Here is a 27,652-nt window from a genome sequence, read left to right on the forward strand (position 1 = left end):
TAATATGTATTGGTCAGTTACACAAAACTTTATTTGATTTAGATTTTTTTTTCTAATTGGTAGATAGATGCATTTTCTCAGTCCTGTTACCAAAATCTTAAGTGTCTTAAAAAGCATGTTTAAAAACTTGTCAACTAAATTTCTTTGTTTTCCCTTTTAAGAAAGTGTTTATTTTAAAGAAATTATTGGTTACATGATAAAATAATTGGTCTTTATGACACAAAAATCTATATATATGCACACAGTGTATTAAAAATAATAATAATAATAATAATAATTTTTCCTTTTAAAGCCGACTGAAACAAAGTTTATTTTTTAATAATTATTTATTAAACAGATGGATGAATTTGGATAATTTTACTTAATTTATAATCACACAATTAAATGCATAAGCTTTAAGCAGAATTTAAACAGTAAACGTTTTATCATAATTTTACAATTATTTTACTTGCTAAATCTTTCGTAAGTAGTTGGTCATTTGTAGGCATACTTGAATAAATTTTAAACACTCTAATTTCATTTTGAAAAGTTGAATCGAATCTCTGACTCATACCGTGTTCAGTTTATCGAATAAAACTGTCATTTCGAATAATTCTAAATCTGTTTTTAAATCTTGAATTAATTCAATGTTATTTTACCCCTAATTACTATAATGCGCTATCAGTAATATTTAATGCCTCAAAAATGATTATGCTTTACACTGAATTGATCCATGATGTCAAGTGATTACTCAGTCTCAGTAAAGGGAGAAGGACAGAGACTCAGCAGACTAATCACATGACTGCGGTTAGCTTTCTGAGGAAGTCATTCATCCGCAGACCTAGAGTAAATACTGGCTGTGTTTGGAAACCTGCTGAGCTGCCTACCTAGACAGCATTCGGGACGTTCCGAGTCAGCTCGCCGCTGACTGACTTTTCTATTTAAACTGATTCGAGCTAGTAGTGAGGAGCAAAAATACTGTCTAGTTAAGCACTTTACTAAGGCTTTGAGACACAGTCCGCCATATGTGCCTAAGGGGAGTTCCCAAATGATTCCCGCAAACTAAATGTGCCATGACAGTAGTTTATTTTGCCAATTATATGCAACTCCAGTGATATGTTTATCGTACCAACCACACACTGATCACGAGTTGCAAGCAGTGAAAACAGGATCCGAACTCCTCAAAAGAGAGAGGAGTCGACTCGACTCAAGGTTTGTTGTCAGATCGTTAATATATTAATTTTCTAGTAGGGAAAGATGTTATCACTCGAGGAAGCTAAAGCGAGGTTAGAAACTGCAGGACAGAGCCATGTTTTACAATTTTGGGCTGAACTTTCCGCGGAAGAAAGCAATGCGCTTCTGGAGGAGATATCTAAGCTCCAGCCCGAGGAGTTACTTGAGCACTGCCGAGCAGCTGCAGAGGCTGCAAGCCGACACTCGAGTGCTGATGGTCGGCTAGACGCGCGGATGAAGCCCGTTCCTCCAGAGTTCATCGGAAGTGTGCGTAAAAGTGAGAAAGAAAAGCTTCAGATATGGGGTGATGAAGGTACAACTCCAAGGTTCAAAATAATATACAACAAAAATAGTAATTTTTACAGTATGGTTAAAAGTCACATTGCCTAAATTGAAGAGTACATAAAAGACTCCTGTCTTCAGGGTTCCTGCAGATTTCACAGGACAAAGTGGCTGTTTTACTGTTAGCCGGTGGACAGGGTACTCGGCTTGGAGTGCCATATCCCAAGGGCATGTATAGTGTTGGGCTTCCAAGTGGGAAAACCCTGTACCAGATCCAGGCTGAGCGTATCCAGAAGGTGCAAGAGCTGGCCAATGTGAAGCATGGTACTAGGTGCACAATACCATGGTACGGCTCTTTATTTGCAATTCAAATGAGGGTCTTTCTGAGAACTAGAACTACTGTAGAAACACTTTTGGTCCTGTTTTTTTTTTTTTTTGTTTGTTTGTTTTCTACTCACTTTTATAGACCAGCAAAAATGTTATTTCCACCACATTTCAAAAGACGCTGTGTAGCATTCTGTGGTGGAAATAGAATTAAATAAATAAATGTATGTGTATATATACAGTATATATAGGTCATAGTTCATGTTAATAATTCATGTTTCTATTAATCATTTTCATATTTGTTTTGCAGTTTAAAAGTATGGGTGTGGGACATAAAAGTGCTTGTAGTTGAAGAAATATTTATGAATTCATTCATAAACAACCTCCAAGTGACAGAAGAACATTGAATTAACGTTTGATGATATTTGAACAGGTACATAATGACTAGTGAGTTCACTCTGGAGCCCACAGAGAAGTTCTTCAAAGACAATGAATATTTTGGTCTTTGTCCATCCAACGTAGTCATGTTTGAGCAGAGAATGATACCAGCTGTAGGCTTTGATGGAAAGATCATCCTGGAGAAGAAGAACAAAATAGCCATGGCACCAGGTCAGAGAGAATTTGTTTGGCTTCAGAAGGAAAACAAATTTTACTCTGCTTTTATTAGTTATTTGTAAGAGGTAGTTCATAAATTATTAAATTTATATTTTCATATTTTCATCAGCTATAAGACAACAGACAGATAATTATTAATGTCTTTTTTTACTACAGCCACTAAAACCAATTAATGTTTGCATCTCATTTCTATGTTCACTTCAGATGGAAATGGTGGCCTCTATCGTGCTTTAGTGGACAACAAGATTTTAGAGGACATGGAGAGAAGGGGTGTGGAGTATCTTCACGTGTACTGTGTCGACAACATCTTGGTGAAGATGGCAGACCCAGTCTTTATTGGCTTTTGTGTAAACAAAGGAGCAGACTGTGGTGCCAAGGTAAAAATATACTGTTTGTAGGCCTAAATTAGATCCCATCCATCAGTGTTTACCAGTATTAATTTATTATTGTTTATTGCTTTAATTAGCTGTGTTCACCTTTATTCTGCTCAGGTGGTGGATAAGGCTTATCCTGCAGAGCCTGTTGGAGTGGTGTGTAGTGTGGACGGTCTGTATCAGGTGATTGAGTACAGTGAGATCCGACCAGAGACCGCAGAGCTGCGAGGCCCAGGAGGAGAGCTCCTGTTCAGAGCTGGGAACATCTGCAACCACTTCTTTACCCGAGACTTCTTAAAGGACGTGGCTGAGTATGTGGTTGACATACAGTTTTAACATACAATCCAACTTTCTTTTGTTTCTCTTAAGTCAACTTTTCATTGTCCATAAAGTTGGGTGGCCATACAGGCTTTTATCCAAAGCGACTTACAGTGCATTCAGGCTATCAATTTTTACCTATCATGAGTTCCCGGGGAATCGAACCCCCAACGTTGCGCTTGTTAACGCAATGCTCTACCACTTGAGCTACAGGAACACTAAATTATTATTTATTGCTTTATTAATAAAGCAATAAACAAACTAGTAACATCTTAGTGAAGATGGCATTATAATAACAAGGAATAGGAGCCCAGTAGGACCCCAATTAAGACTTGCAATGCGTCCCAATTGAATACTTCTCTACTATATAGTATGTGGAAGACAGTATTTCAAAAGAGTAGTATGTAAATTCATAGTATTCAAAAAACAGGTACCCACATCAAGTGCATATCCAGTGGACACTTTACTATCCCATGAGGCAGTGGGAGAGGATTTATGAATGCATTTGTTAAAGAATTAGCAACATATTGACTCATGCTAATCTGAAAACAAAACCTGTTGTACAAACTAATTCCTATTTCAATGCATTTTCCCTGCAGAAAGTTTGAGAGTCAGCTGAAGCAGCATGTGGCAATCAAGAAAGTGCCGTTTGTGGATGGAGAAGGGAACCTGGTGAAACCAACCAAGCCCAATGGCATCAAAATGGAGAAATTTGTCTTTGACGTCTTTCAGTTCTCAAAGTATGTTTTACAGCTACCGTTGGCTAATTGGGGTATCGCCATCTTCCTCACCATCATCTGTTTTTTGCAGGAAATTTGTCGCCTTTGAGGTGTTGAGAGAGGAGGAATTCTCACCCCTAAAAAATGCTGATGGGGCGCCATTGGACACACCGACTACAGCACGCCGTTCCTTGTTAGCACAACATTACCGCTGGGCTCTGGCAGCTGGTGGAAACTTCCTGGATGAGCAGGATAAACCCATCCCCCCAAAACATAGGTGGTAACATAAAATACCCTTTATTAAATCAGTAGAAAAATATTAAGTCATATCAAGTAAATAAGTATCTGTCTTACCAGAGATTGTTTTGGTTAAAAGTGTCGTCTTAACGACTTGATGTACAGTAAATGCTATATTCCTCAAGTATTATAGTTATACTACACCAGATGTAGAGCAGAATATGGTCTAGAAATTTCCATTCTTGTGATGAATGCAATACCTTTTGACTGGCATGACCTGAAAGGAATGTGCCTAAAAGGAATTTACTCATCCATGCAGAAAATTAACAATTTTGAGGCACTTTCTGAGATGGTGTGTGGTTTATAATAACTTGGTCTACTCTTTCTTTTGCAGTATGTCACAGAATGAAGACCCCCCAGCAATCTGTGAAATCTCTCCACTTGTGTCATACTTTGGCGAGGTAAAAATGTGACTACTTGTATGCAATTATTAAAGCTCCGCTTTAAACTGGAGTTGCTAATACTGATGAACAGTCTGGTTTTAGGATTTTAGGTTAGCATATTTATCACAAAAGTTAAATATTGGAGTCTCGCAAATAGTTCTTTGATTACAGAATATTACAGTTAGTACAAAAAGAGGCAAGAGGGCCAGAGGGGAAAAAAAGAATAGCAAGCAAGTGTGACCATATGGAGCATGATGTGAAACAGAGCGAATGATGTCAGAGCAGTGTTCCTGTTCTCAGGAGAGAGATCAAGAGACAGCTGTGACACTCCATCTCTTTATCTCCTTTTTTTATTTTCCCTCCATGACACGTGGTCATATTTTAACCGCTGTGTTTTACAGGGTCTGGAAAAGCTGCTGAAACAGAAGAACTTGAAGTCCCCTTTTCTACTTGATGAGAATGAAGCAGAGAATCTTGTGAAAACTACATAGTGTTTCCAGCTGTGGATTCCATCATGTCCAGGGCCAGGCAAATATTAAAGGAACTGAAAGGGATGTTTACAAAAATTTCAAAAATGAATAAAGAAAAATTTGGGGTTGGTAAGATTTTTTACTCACCAATACTCACCAAGGCTGCATTTATCGAAAATAAAGAGAAAAACTGTAATATTGTAAAATGATACCTTAAAATAACTGTTTCTATTTGAATATAATTTTAAAATGTAACTTATTCCTGTAACGGAAAACTGACTTTTCAGCAGCCTTTGCTCCAGTCTTCAGTGTCACATGATTCTTCAGAAATTTGGGGCACAAAAAACATTTCTTATTGTTATTAATGTTAAAAACGGTTGTCTTTTTTATAATGATTAGATTTTTTGATGAATAGAAATTTCAAATAGACAGCATTCATTGGAAATAACCTTATTTTACTTAATTATGAGCTGTAATCATAAATGTCACTTCATCAGTTTAATGCATCCGTACTGAATAAAACTATTCATTTCATTAAAAAAAAAATCTTGCTGACCCCAATTATTGTTATATAATTATATATAATTCTTCAAAAGGTTAGAACAGTGTAAAATCTTTCTAAAAATGGTTGTATGATTGAAAAAAATACAATGTGATATTTGTATTAGTTTGTATCGCAGCGTATTGCATAGCATTTTTAATTTACTTTACAATAGCAATAAAATCATATACCCACTTACAGGTCAGATATTGTGTTTTCTTTTCCTTCGCCTCTGCATCCCAGTTTGAAGCCGAAACGTCACATGACCACAGCTGACCAATAGGAAACGTGACATCCACCAGTGGCAGTTTCACCTCTAAGCAACGGAACGGCATCAACAAGCTTATTAGAGCGAGAGAAACACAGTATCTAAATGAAATACTGCGCTTCGATTGCGTTACGATGCTATAGTCTGCTGTATTAGACGCGCAGCAGAAAAAGTGAAATATTGTGGTTAAAATGGTTCTTGTTCTGGAATTCAGCGTGCGACGCGTAGGAGCTCACTTGACAGCTGGAATGTAACGTTAACTGGGTTTCTTATGCTCTGGCTAACACAGCTAGCTGTCTATAGAGGTCTGTGAGTATGAGAATAAGATGCATTTCATTACGAGTACACAGCAGATGCATGCTTAGGCGTATATAGAAGCATGCTAGGATGTTCAAAAATGTGTTCGGATCGGGATTCCTGGTGAGGACCGCTCATGTCATCTTGACATGGGTTATAACGTTGATTCTCTTCCTCCACGACACCGGTAAGTGCTCCTGAGAGAGGCTGATTCTACTGTGAGTATATCTCTCTCACCCGCAGACCTGTTATTGTGTGGCTACAGTAGCTGTATGATGAACATAACGCTGCTTCACACCTGTATCTGCATAGATGAGCTATAACTATTCTACTCTACTCTGTTACATTCTATTCTCTGCTATATGTTTTTCTGTTCTACTGCACACTTTCACTCTGCTGAAATTATCAGATAAAAAGTAATGACAGTCAAAATGACATAAAAAGTAGAACTTATGATAGAATTTAAATGATAAAATGCTAAAATCAGTTATGAAATAAAAAGTAAAATTTATGAGTCAAAATTATGAGATTAAAAGTTAACCAAAAATCTTAATTATGGCTAAATTAAAATTATGATGTACTATGTTGACGTTGATATATTAAGTTGTAATTATAAGATAAAATCAAAAATATGACAAAATATTTTTATTGCATACTTATCTCTTACTTAAGGCTGGAATGCACTACTGTATATGACTTTTGCCCAGATTTTTGCAACAATTTACAGTCTGATCAAGTTGGAGTTAGATGCCAGTAGTCAAAGCCAGTCTGCTGGTTTTGGTAAATTGGAGTTGAATATATAAATTAAATCCATTCTGAGGATATCAAACATTGTAGAACACACGAATTTAGAACACATTTGTCTCCCTAGCAGCGTTTCTGTGTGAGTTTGTCACTGGAATGTCTCAGTGTGTGATCCTAAGTTTTTTAGTGTATGATGCCTATTTTTTTCCCCTCTTACGGTTTACAAATTTGATGCCTAATGTTTTAAAATCTGTTTAGACGTCATGTAATCTATTCCAGCCTTTATTGGGCATCCACAGTTCTGCACTATTCCACTCCACTGTTTTATTTTTTTACTGTAATATATTGTGTTACTTTTATGTTCTTCTATGCTCTGTTCCTCTCTAGTATACTCTAATTTCTGCGCCACTGTATTCCACTCTACTACACTATTGTGCTTCCACGCAGACCTCCGCAAACAGGAGGAGACGGGGGAGCTCACACTGCCAGTTCTCTTTGTGCTGCTGGTCCTGGTGTCTGTGTTGCTGTACTTTGCAGTTTCGCTCATGGATCCTGGTTTTGTCCTGTCTGATGACTGTGACTTGCAGGTCAGTTCATACATGGATTCCCAAGTGTTTTTGTCAGCCAAACCCCTGTATGTATGTACATCACAAACCCCCTGCAGTTTGCATGTTTAACGCCGATACATGTATCATTTGACTGTATTTCAGTTCACACTTGGTATCGCAGAAGAAACACAGGATATGATTCCACAGACAACCAAGTCCATACGGCTCCGGCGCTGTGGACACTGTTTGGTACAGGTGCGTTGTCACTTATTAAAGATGGACCGTATGCAGAAATATGACCAATCATTTCATTTTAATGCTGCAACTAAAATGAAATCTACAGTAAATTTTCGTTTTCATTTTAGTTTACAATAGCCTATATTTATGCAAAGGCAAGACAGCTTAGTTTGTTTCTAATAATGAATCCCTTCTAAAAATAAATCCATGCTTTGACGTAGCAACCCATGAGATCCAAACACTGCCAGACGTGTCAGCATTGTGTGCGGCGCTATGATCACCACTGCCCCTGGATAGAGAACTGCGTCGGGGAGAGAAACCACCGCTGGTTTGTGCTTTATCTGGCTGTCCAGCTTGTTGTCTTACTGTGGGGACTGTACATGGCCTGGTGAGTAGAACTTATGTATCATGACTTGGGATGTCCAGCAGTGCCAATGGACATAATAGTCCTCCTACATGTATTAGTTTCCATGCTTTTTTAACTCTAAAAGGTGACCCCAAACCATCTCATTAAGATTAAAGGAAAAGTTCACCCAAAAATGAAAAAATGCTGTCATTAATTACTCACCCTCATGTCGTTCTAAACCCGTAAGACCATTGTTCATCTTCGCAACACAAATTAAGATATTTTATTTATTAATTAATGACAGCATTTTCATTTGTGAGTGAACTAACCCTTTAAAGTGTCCAGAAACAAACATCTTTAATCTGGACTGAAGAACATCCCACAAATCTCGTACAGGTCTGGCTTCAGTCACGCTCCCACCTGGCAGCTGTGGTTGAGGACCAACGGTGTGCTCCTGGGAGCAGCGGCGGTGGTGGCTGTCCTGTCCCTGACCGTGCTTCTCCTCTTGGGCTCTCAGCTGTACCTGGTGTCGCTGAATACCACCACATGGGAGTTCATGTCTCGACACAGAATCTCTTACCTCAAGCACTGCGGTGTGGACGAAAACCCCTTTGACCGCGGAACCCTGCGTAATCTCTGGGGCTTCTTTTGCGTTTGGGAACCAGTGGTTTGGGAGCACGTGTATTTCAAGCAAGGCAACGATCCTATTTAATTCCCTTGGAGTCAGGACTGCTGTGACAAATAACCCCTTTGATGGAAATTGATGTTTTGGTGGAAATCGCTCCAAACTGCATCTGCAGAACATCTTATCTACTTTTTCCTTGTGAATGACCCATTCCATTTTGAAAGCGATTCTTAAATGCATGAACTTTGTAGTTGCAATGATGTTTGATCAAGTGTTATCAAATAGGTTGGAATGAGCATTTTTATAAAGGTGTTTTGTGAATATTTTGCCCACGTAGAACTTTGACAGTTCGTCTGTGCTGATTTTGCACATTTTAATAGCAAACGCAGAACAAAAAGCACAAAATCACTATAGCGTTTCAGCTGTGAATTGTGCTTTCCCATTTATGCAATACATAGAGATATTAAAATTCTATATGCTAACTATTTTTTTTTGGGCTCTGCTCAGATAATCTCTCTTTCATGGTACTAAAAATCTGATGGACAAAAGTAATTAAACTAGACAGTCTGTCAGCTTATTTTATAGCAGCAGCAGAAATGATTTTGTGCAATTATTGAACTTGTGAAATACAGTCAGTTGTATATACATTTTTCAAGAAAATTGACATCCCCTTTTAAGATCCATTTCAGACAGGGTAACAAAAAATTAATGTTTATAATACAAATAATTTCCTATAGCACTTTATAAATCAGTGGTGAAACTTCAATATGCTTGTTATGTGGCTTTGTTAAATGTACCGATTTATCTCAGCATAACATAATCAATACATTAAACGAGAGAAATTAACATAAAAAGACTGAATTTAGAATACAAACAAATCAGTATTGTAATGTTCAACATTACAGACATTTTTTTTAAGCAAAACTTTATATTTTTATATAAACAGGGCCTTTCCTATGATACATCAGCATCTTAAAGAAAGATGTAAGTGCATGTGACACTCCTTTGACTGTTAGATCTGTTCATTTTGTACAATGCAGTACAATGAAGTCCACACTGCGTGACTTTAACAAAGTTAGAATATTCTCAGAATAATATAGTCATAAAAGCAATAATTGTTTTTGCTTTTACTTTATTTCAGTTTCTTTAAATTGCTTCCTTAACTTTTGCACTTGAGTGTTTTTAAAGGGTCAATATTAATGCTGAGATTTCCTGAATGATTTGTGCCGTTTTTGATCAAAGTTATGCAATTTTTTTTTCTCAATGTAATATTTTTAAACATCAGTATTCAATAAACTGAACAACATGGTCACATTGTATTTTATTTCGGAAAATACATTCACCCGGTTCAGTTACATTTACATAGATATTTAATTATCCTTCATGGGGCTCATAGAATTGGCAAGTTTCATTTAAATATTTTAGTGTTATTTTGTTCACAGTGTAACTTTGTATTAAACCACATTTACAATGATACAACGGTAGCCTAATGTAGTCAAAAGTAAAATACAAACACCGTAAATAACAAACAACGTAATGAACTTCTGTTAGATGACGCAGAGAGCAAAAACAGTTGGAACTGTTTAAATTTTAGCTTAGTGGGTTAAAGTGCTAACCGTATCATGCTAATACGTCAAGTAGATTATGCTCGTTCTAATTCAGCAGTCTTCGATTTGTCCAGCGGAGGACTATAAAGAGAAAGGCAGGACAGAGCAACCGAAAGTCACAAGACCTCTGCAAGTGAAGTAAAGAGCTCGGTTTGGAAAGTTGAGAACTGGTCCAAAATCAACAAGCAACACTTATCTGGGGCACCAATCCTAAATCAAATCCAGATTAGGGACAACCAGAGATCAAAATGTGAGGGTTTAACATGAACATGCATCACATAGACTAAGAATGGAGGAATTCGCATGATCTAACACTGAGAACACACTCTGATAGTTAAAGTCTGGAACTTAAGGAGCTTAAGACAGATCTGCACTGCATCAGAAATCCTTAAAAACGGCATAGTATTTCATCCTTCCATCTCAATCTGACCATCTTTATCTGTTCAGCAACAGTGCAAGTATATTTTGGCATCGTAATTTAGTGTAACAGGAAGACATCTCTTTTTTTAACAGTATAACCCAACCCAAAAACTAATGTACATTAATAAATGATTGTTGAATATCAGGGATGGGCAGTTAAAAGCTGAGCAGATCTAAGCTTACTCACAGTTCTGGTCAGGGATGATTGTATGGTTTTAAAGTCCATCAGGACTGTCTTTGGAGCTGAAGCACACATTTGCAGCCAGTTTCACGAAAAGCGTACAGCAGCTCTTAAAGGGTGATACAAGGCCAGCTTCACTCGATTCCACCTTTATAACTCAAGGGAGGACGAGAGAGAATAATTGGATGAAGAAGACAGAGAGAAAAGAAAGCAGAGATTTGATATGTCACAACCCCTTCCGAGGGTAATCGAGTGGAAGTCAGTGCAGAGCCGAGAAGTCAAAGTCTGCAAAGAACTCCTGCTGCTCGGCGGTGAGGAAGAACGGGGTCTGCGGAGGGGTCAGGACAGGCTTCAGGCGTGTGAACTCCTCGTCAAAGTTACTTACGTCTGCTGGGGCTTTAACTGACGGAAGGAAAGGAGGTTTGACTCTTTTGGCCAACAGGGCTTCCCAGTCTATGCCCTGCAGAGAGGAATGGGGTGTTTAAAAAGAGAATTTAAACCAAGGTAGTCAAAAATTCTTCAGTTAGTGACTGTCACCTGGAAGAACCTGTGTTTCTTCACTTCATTGGCGTCTTGCTCTCCTGCTCCCAGTCGTTTTTCAGGGTTCTTCTGCAACAACTGCCATTAAAGAGACGGAGTCAGAGACTGAGTGTCAACTGGATTTCAATTTGTTTTTCTCCAAGAGGGATAAGTTGTTACCTTTTGTATGATAGAGACTGACTCGGGGGACAGAAACCTGGGGTAGCGCACTTCATCGTTCACTATGCTGTCAAACACCTCCTCCTCATCATCACCGGGGAATGGAGACTGGAAGCCACAAGAGAATACATTACACTACTGTTCAAACGATAAGATTTCTTAATGTTTTTAAAAGAAGTCACCAAGACTGCATTTATTTGACCAGAAATAGAGTAAAATATAACATTGTGAAATTTTATTACAATTTATATTAATTGATTTCTATTTTAAAATGTAATTTTTTCCTGTGATGGCAAAGCTGAATTTTCAGCAGTCATTACTTCCTTTAGAATTCATTAATATGCTGATTTGGATGCAAGATGCATTTCTTATCTTTTTCAGGATTCTTCTATTAAAAACAGCATTTATTTGAAATTCAAATCTTTTGTAACATTAGAAATGTCATTACTTTCAATTTAATTCATCCTTGCTGAATTCTTTCAAAAAAAAATATATATATATATCTTAAATATGCATAAACATTATTACAGTATATGGCAACAATTTAGTAAAGCTGTATTGACCAGAACTGACCTCTCCCACTAGCATCTCATAGATGAGCACACCCAAACCCCACCAGTCCACTGCACGGGTATAAGTGCTGTCTGTCAAAACCTCCGGGGCCAGGAACTCTGGGGTGCCACAAAAGGTTGACGTACGATCGCCATGTCCCATACCTGATTAGTGGCAAGACTTGGTTGATTCTCTGCTCAAATATTGTTGTTTGAAGTGAACAAAAATTTATCTATGAGATGCATGGTATTTTGAGAATGTACCTTCTTTGCAAAGTCCAAAATCTGCAATTCTCACAAAGCCATCTGAATCCATTAACAGATTGTCCAGCTTTAGGTCCCTACAAAGAGGAAAAAGAGAAATCGTACATTATTTTTTCATACACGAATGTAATAGGAAATTCAGTAACAGTTAAGTAATGTTAGAAATAATAGTGTAGTTACCTATATACAATCCGGTTTTGGTGCAGAAACTCCAGGCCTAGTAATACACATGCAGAATAAAACCTGCCAGAAAAACCCTTGGTTTACAGTCACAGCCAGAGGAAAGTGTCAATGCTAAAAATATTCAGCGTGTGCGTCTGAGAACATGTGAACAAGTGTAGCACTTATGTAAATGCTCTGTAATTAAACAGCCTGTGTGTGTGTGTGTGTGTGTGTGTGTGTGTGTACCTAGTCTGGCGTTCAGAGAAGACGTTGTTGTGGATGTGGGTCATCAGGTCTCCTCCAGGTGAATATTCCATCACAAAGCACACATGGTCAGGTGTCTGGAAGCACCCATACAGGTTCACCAAGAAAGGATGACGGGACACATTGATGGTCTCAAAAATTCTCTTTTCACACATTAAACTATAAGAGAATCAAATGAATTCACAATATTATACAAGCCAAATACAGTTGGAAGTGTTCACTATTGTCAGTTCCAAGGAACTACAATTTCTCAATTCCAAGGACCCACAAACATTACAATACCCTTACAAGCAGTCCCTTGCTAAAAATATAAACTGCAGCTACTGTATGTATTTTTTTCATACAGACCCATTTAGACTATGTTAGTGCTATAACAGACAACAAATGATCCAAACCCATTCATGGTGCACAAGAAGACATTTCTGATACAGATATACAGAACATCACCTGTCCACTTCATCCCGGGTCACAACATCCCCTTTCTTCAGGGCTTTGATGGCATATAGTTTCCCAGTCCTCCTGAATTCAGCCAGCAGGACCTTTAATGAGAGTAAACAATGACATTGAGCCAACGGCACCATCCAGAGTTATCCGATTACAATACGGAAGGACAACTGCAGTTTTACCTTTCCAAAGTGCCCTCTTCCTAAAACAGAAATGCAATTAAAGTCCTCCATCTGCATCCCCTCTTTCCTCCTGTGAAACAGAATATATACACCACACAGTGAGACATTTACAGGGAAGAGAATCCCAGATTCATTTTACTATCATAAGATGTGCATATGACATATTACAGGTGAAATTTAAGACCCAAGGATTTAGATTTGAGCAATGATAATAATAATAATAATAGCACTAATAAATACCATATTGACTTACTGAGGTGTAGGCTGGGACACAGCCCTGCCTTTGAGAACTTGGTTATCCTCAGAGGAATCCACTCTGGCAAAAGTCTGGGAAATGTGTCCCAAAACAAATAATTACAACTCGAACTTGACCAGAGCAATACAGAACTACAAATTAAAAAGCAAGTGTTTGTCTACAAGACGTACCCCAGAAAGTGATGCATCAGTCGTGGGGTTCTGTGCCAAGTGGAGGCGCAGGGGCTCGGCAGGACGCTCCTCACTGAAATTCAGTTTAACAACTGCTGAGTCTCTGTGATAAACAGCCACAACGCAGAAAGAGAATCACTTTTTTTTATACAGATTTAATGGATATATTTTCCTCAACCAGACCCCAGGGACACCTGCGTATGTCTCACCCAGAGGAAGGAGGCGTGGACACAGTTGAAGGGGACATGGGCTCAGAGCCGGGCAGAGGAGGGCTCAAGGCGTTGACGGTGCTGTTGCAGGGGGGCAGCACGCTCATCATTAAACGCCCCCAAGTGGCAAAGTTCATATTCATCTGTGCTGCCCGCAGAAAATTTTTCCCTGAGAGAAACAAGCAAATAATACGATGCATTAAGGCCGGGACACACCAAACTGACGGTCAGCTGTTGGCCAACGGCGAGCGATGGTCGGGCTAGTTTGTTTGGTGTGGCCTCGGCTCTCGTCGGGCTCACGTCGGTGGCAGTTTGCGAATCGGCGTCGGGGCCATCGGTGCGATGGAAGGCTGTTTAAATGTTACATGATCTTTCCCAATCATTCTAATAAGCGAATGTTTTCATAACAACATGAGCCGCTTAAAATGTTTAAAGTTATCAAAGTTACTGATATTCAAAATGGTAAGCAAGCGCTGCTTAGTTTATGCTTCGTATATCTGGTTTTATCTCGTATATCTTTGTTTCGGTATCTCCTTTTGAATGATGAATATATACTATTGATAGCTGCTGATATATACAGTTAATTCCTCTAACGCAGGATTGTAGTCTGTGCGGTGTGTTCGAGTGCAGCTTTTTGGTCTGATGCTGCAGACATGAAGCAACAACACCTTTGAGGTGGCTTGGTGTGTCCCGGCCTTTAGTCTGAAACAACTTTTGTAAACACTGAACTTGACAGCACAGGATGTCACACTTGAGTTTTGAAAACAAGCAAGAAAATATGAGAGAGATTATGGCAATCACTTATGAGTAACAGACCCTCTATAGGGATAATAGAGAAAATGTGAAGTCAAGCACACCTTTTTCTTTTGGGAAAATCCGTTTCTGTCGTTGTAGTTTAGGATGTCGCTCAATGACAGGATTGTTGAATCTCACCTAGCAAACCACACAATGAGTAGCTCACTATATGCATTATGTGTATTAAAGCATCAACCTCTGCAGAACATCCTAAATGAATGAAATGCATAGCAGTTGTAAACTGTAACCTCACTCTGCATCTGTGCTGTAACATGATGTGGCACTAGGATGAAGGTAACGAGAGGTTCTCTCACCTCTGTGAACAGTGTGCCCTGTGGCTCTAGATAAAGACACATCCCATGCCGCTGGTTGTCCAGAAAATCTTCTAAACGCAGGAACTTCACGGCACACAGGGACCTCCAGTCTCGCCAGTACACTGCAATCTCCAGCTCCCGAGACTACAGGGGTCAAAGGTCATGTGAGGAGCAGAAAAAACATACACTCTCAGATATTAACTATAGTTCTAGCTCTTGCACACCTCATAATGGTCCTTATATCGTCTTTTGAAAAGTCTGGGGCTGGTAATTATTTTTTTTATTTATTATTTTTTTATGATCACCAAGGCTGCATTTATTTTATTTTGAAATATTATTACAATAAAAAAAATAATGATAATCATGTAAACAAGATATATTATATTAGTTTAATATAACTTAAAATAGTAATTTACCCCAATCCTGTGATGGCAAAGCTGAGTTTTCAGCATCATTACTTCAGTCTTCAGTTTTGCATGATCCTTCAGAAATCTTTTTAATATGCTGATTTAGTGCTTTAGTAACATTTCTTTTTATCAGTGTTGAAAAGAGCTATGCTGCGTAATATTTTTGTTGAAATTGAGATACATTTGTTCAAGCTTCTTGATAAATAAGAGAACTGCAATTATTTGTGAAAGAGATATTTTCTATAAATCTGTAACATAATAAATGTCACTTTTGAGCATTTTAATACATGGTCGAAAAATAAAAGTAATAATTGAAAGAAAAAAAAATCTTGCAGACCCCAAACTTTTAAACAATACAGTAAATGTAATGTATCTAGTAGTGTACAGTAAAAATATAGTAAATTACTAAAATGATAATTATAATTTGATTAAAACTGAAACGTGCCTTTTAAGGATTGTACTATTAAACAAAGCAGCTGAAGCTGTTATAATTATCACTGTGTATAATAACACTTCTATAATGATTATATTCCAGATCATGAATCAGAATCCTGGATTCCTGAGGTATGATGTGCATAACTGATTATTACGGAAAGACTTTCTGTTAAAACAATTTCTTGGCACATTTCTTGAGATACATCATGTGCACACTTAGAAGTCAGAAAACATAACTTGGTGTCAAAGACAATCAAAACCTCCAAGAAAGATACAGCTAAATGCTTCCCCATTTATCAAACAAATGTGATGCACAGCCTTTGAGAGAAAAATTGCTTCAGTAAACAAGAAATAATTAAATTCTCCACCGGTGCAGCTGAATTCTCCGGAGAGAGCTGTGGGCTGACTTGGCCAGTATTCAGGCTGAGTGTCTGTCCAAGGGGTGCGCAAAAGATTACAGTAATGTTGAGGGATTAGTTTGGATTACTCTGGAGGCGGCTGATTGCACTCTGGGAGTAAAGCGATGTTAATTAATGAAGGTGAGCAAAAGCCTTTAGCCAATGGCCTTCACAGGCACTTTCCATAAAACAGATGTAGCAAGTGTTGCCTGAGATAATTGACAGTTATAAATGGCATGCTGTAAAAGCACCCAGCAAGGAGTCTGAGATTATGGTGTGCATTCAGAGTGAGCTCCTGATCTGAATTCAAAACTAGATATGTTATTTATGATATGTCTATGAAGTATGCAGTAGAATTTGTTGGCACTGACCCGCTCGAGTTCGATGCTAAAACTCTGATTCCAGGCTTCCTTACTCAGCGACCGCCAATGTGTGCGACCAACTATCTTGTTATCCACCTTCAAAACAGCGCTGATTTCCACTGAGAGAAAACACATTAAAAGAAAAAAGATTAAAGAAGCATTTTTTAAATAATTACCTTCACATAAGAATTAAGCTGTTTGATTTCTAAGGATCAAGTAACAAAAAATCTTTGATTAAAGTCAATCAAGTCTATTTCTTTTATCGATTTTAGATTCCTTTATTTGGATATGGTAGAAAAATACAGATACAGGTTTTCTTCTGTCACGGTCCGAAGACTATTGTGAAATCCCTTATATTTCACTTTGCTTTGCCTGAGAAACTCACATGAGAGCTCATCAGTCTTGGTGGTCTTGCCATTTGTGCTGCGGGTGGAGAGGCCGGTTCTCATCTTCAGTGATTTGGACTCAGAGGGACTTCCAGGGGCGGAGGACATGTTGCTTACCCGACAGCGGCCTGGAACTGACTCCAGCAGGTCCTGACAACCCATCAGCCTGACATCCAGTCGCCCTGAAAACACACACACACACTCAAGTTATACACAATACAACAGCCCAGCAACAGATTAACAAAACCAATTGAGATATTACAAACTTAAAGCAGATTAGATTCAACTTTAATTTCCTCTATACTCGCACTCTGCATAATGATACTAATCACCAGTACAAATATGAATAAAAATGTGAATAAAAACATTACGAGTTTCATATCAGACTGAGCAAAGTGACGAGTAAACTTCAACAACACAAGACAACAATGCTCCCCAAGGATGCATTTATTTGATTAAAACACAGTAGTAATATTTTGAAATTCAATTAACTGTTTTCTATTGTAATATATTTTAAAATGTCATTTATTCCTGTGATGGCATAGATGAATTTTCGGGGGTTGAAGTAGGGGTGTGCAATATTGACAAAAAATAATCTCTATATTTTCTGGGATTTTATAGATAATGATAATTAGACGATATATCTGAAGGACTACCGTGGACAGCTGACTCCTGAAGTTTTTGATATCCTTCATATTCTGTGTGGTGGTCAGTTCACACTGATAGAAATTAATCTTTCCCAATAAGTTTAAATTGATTTTTACCTTTTATGGTCATTTTACCTTTATAGAGCCATTTTTCTAAAAGTGTGCATTATCCTTTGAGTCAAATTCTTACATTTAATCAGTGAATTAGAATATTAAGACATTTGAGCTGTTACCAAGCAAATGAAATCAGTATCATTAAAATTAATATTTGCAATTTAGAGGAAACACAGAAATTATTTGGTTGAAAATAGCAAATAATTTTACCGAACAATGACATTTTTGGTGATGCGATCGAACAGCAACCAGTGTAAAGTGAGAGACGCACACTCTTTATAATGTAGCAAACATGTCGCTGCAGAACTATATTTAACTGAGGTGACCAGGAGTAAAATTGACACCTTGACATCTTAACACCGTAACCCTCCTGACAACTTTCAGCTGTCAATACCTGTCAGGCTGGCTGGTTTGAAAAGCGAAGAGGATGCTGATGATGAAGAGCGTAGCCGATCTCTCTGCCACCCAACAACAGGCGAGGACCCCACTGTAAGCTCCTCCTTAATAGCAGCTCGTTTGGGATGGTCGTGTGGAAGTTCTCCAAGCCGCTGCTCCAGAGACAAACGTAATAGATCCAGTTTCTGAGAGGACTCCTGCAAACGGGCCTGAGCCTGGACACAGAATAACATGGTAAAAAATACAAAAGAGGCTCAGCAAATACATATCTGAATCATAAATATCTGAATGACAGTAGTGTAAAACAAAGCCACTGACAGTATATATTATAGTAAATATATAATATTATGTTTCTTATATATAAAATGTGAAACTCTAAAATTGGCATGCTGATGTCATGTCTGGTCAGAGAAGGATTTTAATAAAAAATAAATGCTTGATGTGTTTAAAACAATCAAAATGATCTACAAGAGATACTGAGGCCCCCATTGCTTCTGGTCTTTTAAATGCCAAGTGTAAATCAAAAAAAGTATTACAGAGGTCATTTCAGCACTAAGTTATCTTTGAGCAGCATTAGAGCACAATTTTCTCACTTTATCACTCACAGTGGACTCTGTCTTGTCTGTCTTAGTGACAAAGCATATGCTGAGTGTGCTGCTTCAAGGACAAACAAGCATGGCTGAGCAACGCTGCATGTACATGCTCCCAATTCTCAGGAGTAAATCAAAACACTTCCAAAAACCACTTCAAGGCTTGTCACATTGTTACTCATATACATGCAAAGACATTATCAAATACATCTCATTTATTTCATGTACTTGCTTTTTTTGTCCATACAATGAAAGCCAATGGACTCCAATGGTGTTTGGTTCCCAAATTTCTTCACAATTTCTATTTATGTTCCACAGAAGAAAAAGTCAGACAGGTTTGGAACCACACAAGGGTGAGAAAATGACAATTTTCATTTTTGGGTGGAGCATTCCTTTCACAGCAGAGCAGTCTGTCGTTTCCAGACAGTCAATCCATTCAGAATGCGTCATCCATGGCTGTTTGTTTCTGAAAAGCCTTTACATCAAAGACCAATACATGCACTTACCTCGGCTAAAGCACGTCGGTCCTGCACTTTGCGTACACCAAGCTGCTTGACCACATTTTTGGCACCTTCTGCCACAGCTGCCTCAATCTTCAGATGGTGCCTGAGCTCTTCCACCCGCAGCTCAAGTGGACTAATTGTTTCAGAGGGGCGACCTGCAAAAAAACCCGCATTTAGCAAAAACAAAAACACCATCCCATCTGTCTTTTTACCAGGCGGCTACCTGGTAAAAGAGCAAAAAAAACCTTGTTAAAGCAATCTAATTTGATCAGTTTCATACAACAGTTAAATCAACACTGGAATCGACTGTCACAATAGCAACACTGCAAGAGCCCAATATTGCTATGCTTACATTGAAGAAGACACAATCAATTGAAATGGGAACCAGGGAATTGTGTCATGTCATGCCACTTCTAATGCATCTGGTGAATACTACTGCATGACAAAGCTTTCAAATAAATATGAACTAAAACTGACATTACATAGTTATGTCCTCAGATAAATAGATCTAATTCTTTCAAAGCAACTTCTCTAATAAGTTGGGTGATGATGCTGCATTAATGATGTCAAATCTTAGATGTCTAGTTTAATACCGCAAAGATTAGTGTCAGCATACAATATGTACGATAATAGCTTTTCAGTTGTCTTGGAAACCTATGCCCTTTTTGATTATTATTTTGAGAATTTGGTATGAAAGTTTAAAGGGCAATGTCAAAGTTTCTATAAGTGGCAATGTTCTTCAAATAAATCCATTATTATTAAAAAAAAATCTGTAATTGTCATGATTTCCTACATTTTTTCTTTACTAATTAAAATTAGTTGTTTGTTTACCCTCTGGCTGTGTGGTCTCCCGCTCTCCCTCTCTGGCCTGGGTGACTTTGACAATCTGCATGCGGAGCAGCTCAATTTTCGTCTTGCTATCCTGCAGCATCTGCTGGGCTGTGGACAACATCTTCCGATCCTGGGGAGTGACAACAGAAGCGATAGAGAGATACTGAGATTGAACATTTTGCATTTGCATTAGAACAAGCTGTGAAGACACTTTCAGAGGAAAGAACAAAGAGTCAGGGACTAATAAGAAAAGTGGGAAAAAATTAAAGATTTTAAACTGGTGGAATTTTCGTTTTTCTAAAGTAGATTTTTTTCTAAAGTGCTGTTTAATGATGTTCCCAATATATTTTGACCAGTAAAATTTCAAGATTTTCCACCATGACTCTTCCAGGCATTTAAAAAATAAAAAATGAAAATAAAAAGTCAAATTTTTATCATAATAATCAAGATTTCTGGGGCAAATTTCCCATTTCTATCAAGTATTAATTCTCAGAATTAATAATTTGGTCACACTTTAGTATAGGGACCAATTCTCACTATTAACTAGTAGCTTATTAGCATACCAATTATTTACATATTGTCCAAAATCTACATTCCCAATTCCTCAACTTAACAACTTAATTAATAGTGAGAGCTGGAACTTAACATAAAATGTAACCAATAATTTAAACTATTAACTTACCAATATTATTGAAAACATTAATGTACTAATATTTCAAACACAGTATAGCTGATAAATATATCTGTATGTTTCTAGCCAATTAAATACTTTAAAGCAGAATATATTTAGTTTAAAATATGTTCACTAAAGAAATTTCAATGACTTTTCCAGCCTTTAAAATTCTAAGATATTTCAAAGGAATGTGTTTTCTATGACCATGAAAACCCTGTAATATACAGAGACAACTACAGTATAAGACATTCATGTCCCAAAAAAGGTAAACACTCCGGTGCTATCAAAACACTGTTCTGTTAATTCGAACATCCCAACCAGCCTGATAAAGAAACAAAAGGAGAGTGTTTTAAAAATCAGAGGGTCATTTTTGCAGTTTTTATTTTATGATATTATTAGCCCAGAAAATCATACACTACAGCTTTAAGCTAAGCTAAGCCAAGATTAGAAATTTCCCATTGACCAACAGGTCAAAAGTGCAGCAGTCTTCATTAAACTCCTCTCTTCCTCATTATGAGAAGCAGTCAGGTGTACACCACACAAAAACAAACTCGAACATCAAACACTGACTGTGCAATTTTCTCCCCAGAGCTTTATGAGCTGTGACGTTAGAGTCATAGTAGCGCAAGAGAGCAATATATCCCGAAACACAGCAACTACATTTTACAAATAAATAAAAAAAAAACATTCTAAAATGATTGCAATGTCCCGTGAAGCCCCAATGTAAACAATGCTGCAAAAAGAAACGTGACCTTTTCTGAAACCTGCATAAAAGACCTATTCAGGAAGTAAAGGAAAAGGGAAACTATACCGTCCATAGTGCTCTCCCCCTCTCAATGCAGCTCAAGAGGTCATCTGTCATGTTTTGTGAACTTTCAGATGGCTGTATGACACCCCTTTGCTCCTCCTTGACCCCCATCAGATGTTCCCTTCTGTATTTATCTCTCCGTCCTCAAAACTGTTCATGTCAGTTTATGTCGTACAGCAGACACAGAGACCAGCATCCAAGAAGCCACCTCATTCTTTCTTCTTATCGTTCTACTGTCCTTGCGTCCCAGTCGCTTGCTCACTCACTACTCCCCTCCCCTTTTCACATTTGTTCTTTTTGCCTCTTTCTCTCTCACGCCGTTTACAGATCTCCTTCCAAAGGAGTCAGCCACCTCTAACTGCTGCTGCTGCCGTGCCCTGCCTGGCTGGCCCAAACCTGAATGCTTCGGTATTGGTTGGAGCGAAGTCACATGGGCTGCTGCTGTCTCCAGGCCCAAGACAGGAGAAACCGAATCAGTACCAGCAAGCACTTCCTCTTCAGACTCAAAGGGATGATGTTGTAGAGCACATCTGTTAGTGTCTGAGTGTGTGTGTGTGTGAGATCAAGGCTCGGTACTCAAGCTGTCTGAAATCCAGCAAAGACATAAATCACAGAGCTGCCAGCACACATTGTTCTCAGGCAGATGCTGCAGCATTATCGCAACCCAGTTTGATAGAAACACACAGGCTAAAATATACTCACGGCTAGCTAGAGGTCATGGGATCATCGCTCTAAAGGGGTTAATAAAGGATGGAAGGGACCTCCTTTGTGTGCGTGTTATCACATTTCATAGCCTTTTGGCAGCGACCCAAATCGATTTAAATGCACACAGAGTAGTGGAGGATGAGTTAATCATGTATTAATCATCAAGGAAAAAAAAAAAGGAAGGGCTATCCTCACCTTGACAGAACTGTTGGCGTAAGTCTGAATGATGTTCTCGGCTCCTTGTTTCACTTTGAGCTCCATGGTAAGTTGTTTTTTCAAAGTATGGACACGGCTGCCCAAGGGTGATGTGATCTCTTCCCAATGGCATGGATCTGGAGAGGTGGCATCATCTGAGAAAACAATTATAAAGAATATTTATAAAGAAATGTGAAGCGGTTCTTTTAGCCTTTTCTGATATTTCTGAAATTTCTTCAAAGGGGTTTACAGACTAGAGGGCTCAGTTTAAGGAAACTCTGTCTACACTACTGTTCAGAAGTTTGGGGTCAGACTTTTTTGTTTTTGAAAATTATAATTTTGAAATAATAATAATAATAATAATAATAATAATAATAATAATAATAATAATAATTAGGGCTGGGTAAAAAAATATTGATATCTCCATATTAATCGATTCTCTTTTTTACAGAACGATATCGATTCTTAAATCCCAAAAATCGATTAGTGTAGCCTGTTTTCAGTTAATGGACGGAACATTGAAGGGCACTTCCCATCCAATAAATCGCAATAAGCATTGTGCTTTGGTGCTTTTAATATGAAACAAAGTCTCAGGTTTCAATTTATGTCCACTGTATTGCAGTATTCAAACAATAAATGCCGTTTTGGCACTGTTTAATCTGGAGTGACAGATCGCTGTAGCACCTCAGTTCAACAGACACGGCAGCGCGTTGCGCACGTGAACTAATCATCTCCTCCACATTAAGTTTTTGTTATGTTTTTTTTTGTTTTTTTATTTTTTTTTAGTTGTTATTCCATTCTCTTGGTGCATAAAGAAGATCTGTGAAGTTGCAAAGACTAAAGTCTCAAATCCAAAGAGATATTCTTTATAAAAGTTAAGGGTCAACCTCACCCCCCTAAAATGGCTCGTTCTAGCACGCCCCCACATCTCTACGTCACTATGTGGGAAGATTTGCATAACAGCACCTAAATGTTCACACAAAGAAAGAAGGCATAACTTTTATTCTCTCTGTTGCCACAGCTGCCATGTTGTGGAGTCGCTGTGTGTTTTATTGTGAAAGGGAAACTACTTTGTTTGGCCTTCCAAAAGAGGACACGACTAGAAATCAGTGGTTAAGTTGTATTTCAAAACTGTTCCAGAAAAGGCCAACCCAAATATTCAGATGCGTGCTGCGCATTTTATGGAGGATGAGGACTGTTTCCTGAAACAGTAGCTTGCAATGCATCTGTGGCACAATGGCTGTTTCTATAAAGCTGTGCAGTTCAAACTTTGCAAGGACAGTCTGGCACTTCTGGTCGAACCAGTTCACCAAACTGAACTGAATCGTTTGAAACGGTTCGCATCTCCAGTACGCACTAATCCACAAATTACTTAAGTTATTCGGTTTATAAACGTGCTTTACACTCCCTCTGAGGTGAAATAAACCAATATCCTGAGTTATTCAGTTACTCCTAACAGTACACTGACTGAACTGCTAAAAGAAAGCGATGATGGGATGTGCACGAGCAGAGCAGCTGGATTGAGTCTCGTGCTGCTTGCCTGGGAGACAGCATAGTATGTTAAGGGGTGCAACATTTCTGTCACACGCTTGAGGCGTTCGGCCAATCACAACGCACTGGATAGCTGGCCAATCAGAGCACACCTCGCTTTTTCAGAGCGATGAGCTTTGTAAAAATCGACGCGTTTCAGAAAGGCGGGGCATAGAGGAGAAACAATATATGGAAAATAATGTGTTTTTTTTAACCTTAAACCGCATGAACACATTGCATTACACCAAATACACAAAATAATGTTCTTTTTATCAACCTCATATGACCCCTTTAATACCAGTTTCAGCACAAAATAAACATGAGTCATGACTAAACATCCGAAGGGAAGTTAAAAGAAAGAGTACAACTTTACAATCTGTATCCTGTCTCATGTAATCGCTCAATCAGTGTTTCAGCCACGCAAATACGTCAATATAAAGTCTTGTAAACAATGTCACGTAACGTCACATTTACCTTAGAAACAAACATATTCGGTGACCATAAACTCGTTAGTCAGCCAGAAAAATAAACTTGTATATTTAAAAAATAATAATAATCCAAAATAATCGATATTGAATCGAATCGGTAATCGAAAATCGAATCGAAAGCTTGTGAAGGAGAATCGAATCGAATTGTGAAATTTGTCTCATAACCCATCCCTAATAATAATAATAATAATAATAATACTTTTGTTAACTAAGAACACATTAGATCAAACATTAATTGAAATACATTTATAATTTTACAAAATACTTATTTCAAATAAATGCTGTTCTTTTAAACTTTTTATATCAAAGAATCCTGAAAAACAAAAAAAATCACGGTTTCTGTGCAGCATAACATATTAAGCAACACAACTTCTCAACACTTGTTTTGGCTATATGAAATAAACGCAGCCTTGGTGAGCATACGAGACTTGAACATTGCTCAAAAACATTGAAAGTACTGTACCAACCACAAACTTTTAAACATTAGTGTATATATTTACAAACACACACACACACACACACACACACTTACGTCCTGTACAAGTCCAAATGTAAAACAAGATTAGATAAAGAAAATAGGATTGAAACTTGAATGAAGTGATTTCAGTCAGTATAAAAATAAAGATTGAAATTAAACTTTAATATCATTTGTCAAAATTGATATATTATATCAATATCAATTATCAAAACTCATAAGATCATGTCAAAAAACGATCACACCCTCCTGCTCTCACCTGTAATAGTATCTTTCTGTGTGGCCATAGCATGTGCATTCAGCTCCTGGAGCTCCAAGTGGAGCTGCTCCAGCTTTCGGCTGGAGGCTCTAAGCTGACCGTCCACATCAGCAGCATTCTTGCGGTTGGTCACCGCCCGTCGCAGCCGCTCAGCCGCCTCTTTGATCTTCAGTTCCCGCTGGATCTCCTGCCGGAGAAGGGCAATCGCATCCTCTACACGCTGCTGGAACTCAGGGTCCATGAGGTCACCTTCAGCCAGACCCCGCAGACAGCTGCTCTGTTGTGTTCAAGTGACATCGAAAAACATGCTTCAAGTTTTTGCTCGTTTACAGCAGCCTTTTTGATAAAACATTGACATCTGCAGTTCAAGTAAGGTAAGGAACCAGAATAAATGTATTTTTTCTGTTGAATTTTTTTTTTTTTTTAAACGAAAGAAATTCAAACAGGTTTGGAACAACTTGAGGGTGAGTAAATTATGACAATTTCCATTTTCGGGTAAGCTATTCCTTAAAGTAAAAAGATAATTTCATTATACTAAGCAGATAAACTATTAAGTCTGACAACTGATACTTATAAAGTGGACTTGCAATGAGCAGGGTGAAAATAGGGTCACATATCATATGAGCTGAAAGTGCATAGCAATTAACTGGAGCATTTAACTTACATCATAAACGCATGTGTACATATCTCAGAGATGAGGCTTTAAATACTTGCAGACACTTGCACATTTTCACATTTCAGGCGTTGGAAAAAGCTAAATGAAAGGAAGTAAACCCCTATTAAAGCTATTTTCCGAACAAGCCATTCATAATTTGGTACATAGAGGGCAGTGTTTCACACATTCTGACTTCTTATGACACCATTAAGAAAAGATAAGAAACTAAAATCAATATAATCAGTCTACATATACATAAATGATGTAGTACCCATCATTCAGATTAATATTATCAGTATTTAAAGAGTTGTCTACTAGTGTTGGACGAATACATTCATCGGGACCTAACAGCAGCAAAGCAGGAAAAACAGGCAGACCGTTTCGAAAATAGACTATCATTAACCACTGTCATAACATGACCCTTCCAACTACTTTAAATCACAAAAGACTTAAAAGTATCGTTTTTTCACACACATAACTTCAGTTACATCTAAGCCTCAGGTGAGGGACAGAAGAGGAAGTCCTGTCAAACCCGTTCAACCTGAAAACGTTTAGTGACATTTAATTGTTTGAACAAAGCTCGAAAACTGAATATAAACAACATAACATAAGGAGGCAGGTGTAATGCGATAAAACAACGCATTTGTCTAATTGTTTTCTATATTTCACATTTTTATTGAAGAATAGTTTCGTGATTATTAAAGAAAACTGCTTGTGGGTGTCTTGTGATTGATTTGCTTCAAACTGAATGAAAAACGTTTAAGCTAAGTTACACAGGACTCACCCACAGTAGTGAAACATGAGCGTTTGAACGTTAACGATCTAACTGCTTTATTTTATGACTTATTTGATCTCCAAACAGCACTTTTCCGCGTTTCCCATTACTCCATTACCTACTATATCAGTAAGGCTGTGTTAAAAATATCTTATTTATTTCTTACCTGAAGCGTTACACCCGACATTGTGAAATAATGTCCGATAAACACAGACTGTGATGCTCGGACTAACGTTAACCGAATCTTCTCTCGAGCTTACGGCTCTGGCTCACACGGCGCCTGACTGAGAGACACTAGAAACCATATCCAAACTTCCAACTGAATCCCAGAGCTCAGACAAAAAGACATTCAAAGGGAATAAAAAGTTGTGTGCTGTTGGGTGCTGGAAGAAGACACAGGTGGCAGACTGTCAGCTGGGAGGCTAGACGGCTCTCGAATTACCGGTAGTTTTTTTTTTTATGGAAGTTGCTTTGCCTTTCCCATTTCCTGAGGTTTGAAAAATCATCGCCGCCTCCCTTTTCAACGATTGGCTGACAGCACTGTCAGTCACAGGCGCTGCAATGATGTCATTTGGCATAGAAACCAATAGTACACAGTTCTATTAGTACTACTATTAATAAAAATAATCGATAGGAATTTACCATTATATACACAATAAATGCACAAGGGAAGCTGTAAAGTTTCAACAGTCAGAAAAGGCATAGAATAAAAGTGAAACAAAAATCTGCTGTTCTACAAAACAAGATTTTTTGAGTTAATCATTTTCTAAATTAAAATCATTATATGGTCTATGTCATTTTTATTCATTAAACTTTGAAGCTTTAATGCTTTTTAAAATGAAAAAAAATTGTATAAACCGTTCAACTTATACTTTTTAACAATAAAGGATATACAATAATAA

At 37.9% G+C, this 27,652-nt stretch overlaps 3 protein-coding genes across 6 annotated transcripts; 2 read left to right on the plus strand and 1 right to left on the minus strand.

The window, feature by feature from the left end:
• Positions 1-561: 561 nt before the first annotated feature.
• uap1l1 (UDP-N-acetylglucosamine pyrophosphorylase 1, like 1) lies at positions 562-5,686 on the plus strand. Of its 2 annotated transcripts, XR_006154845.1 has the most exons (10): positions 562-1,525; positions 1,636-1,840; positions 2,252-2,427; positions 2,638-2,810; positions 2,925-3,118; positions 3,725-3,865; positions 3,936-4,121; positions 4,476-4,542; positions 4,926-5,107; positions 5,224-5,686. XR_006154845.1 is itself a non-coding variant. In XM_042724133.1 (9 exons), exons 1-9 carry the CDS (start codon positions 1,237-1,239, stop codon positions 5,013-5,015), a joined length of 1,521 nt encoding a protein of 506 aa, XP_042580067.1. In that variant the 5' UTR covers positions 562-1,236; the 3' UTR covers positions 5,016-5,686. The 2 variants fall into 2 exon arrangements, 1 of the variants encoding a protein (XP_042580067.1); XM_042724133.1 differs by having other exon boundaries at positions 4,926-5,686.
• A 154-nt stretch (positions 5,687-5,840) lies between these two features.
• On the plus strand, positions 5,841-9,842 carry zdhhc12b (zinc finger DHHC-type palmitoyltransferase 12b). Its single transcript, XM_019074287.2, has 5 exons — positions 5,841-6,287; positions 7,292-7,431; positions 7,555-7,647; positions 7,851-8,017; positions 8,372-9,842. Exons 1-5 carry the CDS (start codon positions 6,191-6,193, stop codon positions 8,685-8,687), a joined length of 813 nt encoding a protein of 270 aa, XP_018929832.2. The 5' UTR covers positions 5,841-6,190; the 3' UTR covers positions 8,688-9,842.
• A 64-nt stretch (positions 9,843-9,906) lies between these two features.
• pkn3 (protein kinase N3) lies at positions 9,907-27,250 on the minus strand. Of its 3 annotated transcripts, none has more exons than XM_042724116.1 (22): positions 26,917-27,250; positions 25,321-25,597; positions 22,569-22,723; positions 20,188-20,317; positions 19,360-19,511; positions 18,262-18,478; positions 17,106-17,288; positions 16,730-16,839; positions 15,119-15,262; positions 14,867-14,942; positions 14,010-14,178; positions 13,801-13,873; positions 13,628-13,701; positions 13,375-13,444; positions 13,196-13,287; positions 12,731-12,907; positions 12,503-12,565; positions 12,323-12,399; positions 12,081-12,223; positions 11,508-11,615; positions 11,346-11,426; positions 9,907-11,268 (listed from the first exon to the last, which is right to left on the minus strand). In XM_042724116.1, exons 1-22 carry the CDS (start codon positions 26,935-26,937, stop codon positions 11,068-11,070), a joined length of 2,793 nt encoding a protein of 930 aa, XP_042580050.1. In that variant the 5' UTR covers positions 26,938-27,250; the 3' UTR covers positions 9,907-11,067. The 3 variants fall into 3 exon arrangements, with proteins under 3 accessions (XP_042580050.1, XP_042580049.1, XP_042580051.1); XM_042724115.1 differs by having other exon boundaries at positions 13,801-13,903; XM_042724117.1 differs by lacking the exons at positions 22,569-22,723; positions 25,321-25,597; positions 26,917-27,250 and adding an exon at positions 21,672-22,429 and having other exon boundaries at positions 13,801-13,903.
• Positions 27,251-27,652: the final 402 nt, after the last annotated feature.

The sequence above is a fragment of the Cyprinus carpio genome, chromosome B5, assembly GCF_018340385.1.
Source record: "Cyprinus carpio isolate SPL01 chromosome B5, ASM1834038v1, whole genome shotgun sequence".
Lineage (NCBI taxonomy): Eukaryota > Metazoa > Chordata > Actinopteri > Cypriniformes > Cyprinidae > Cyprinus > Cyprinus carpio.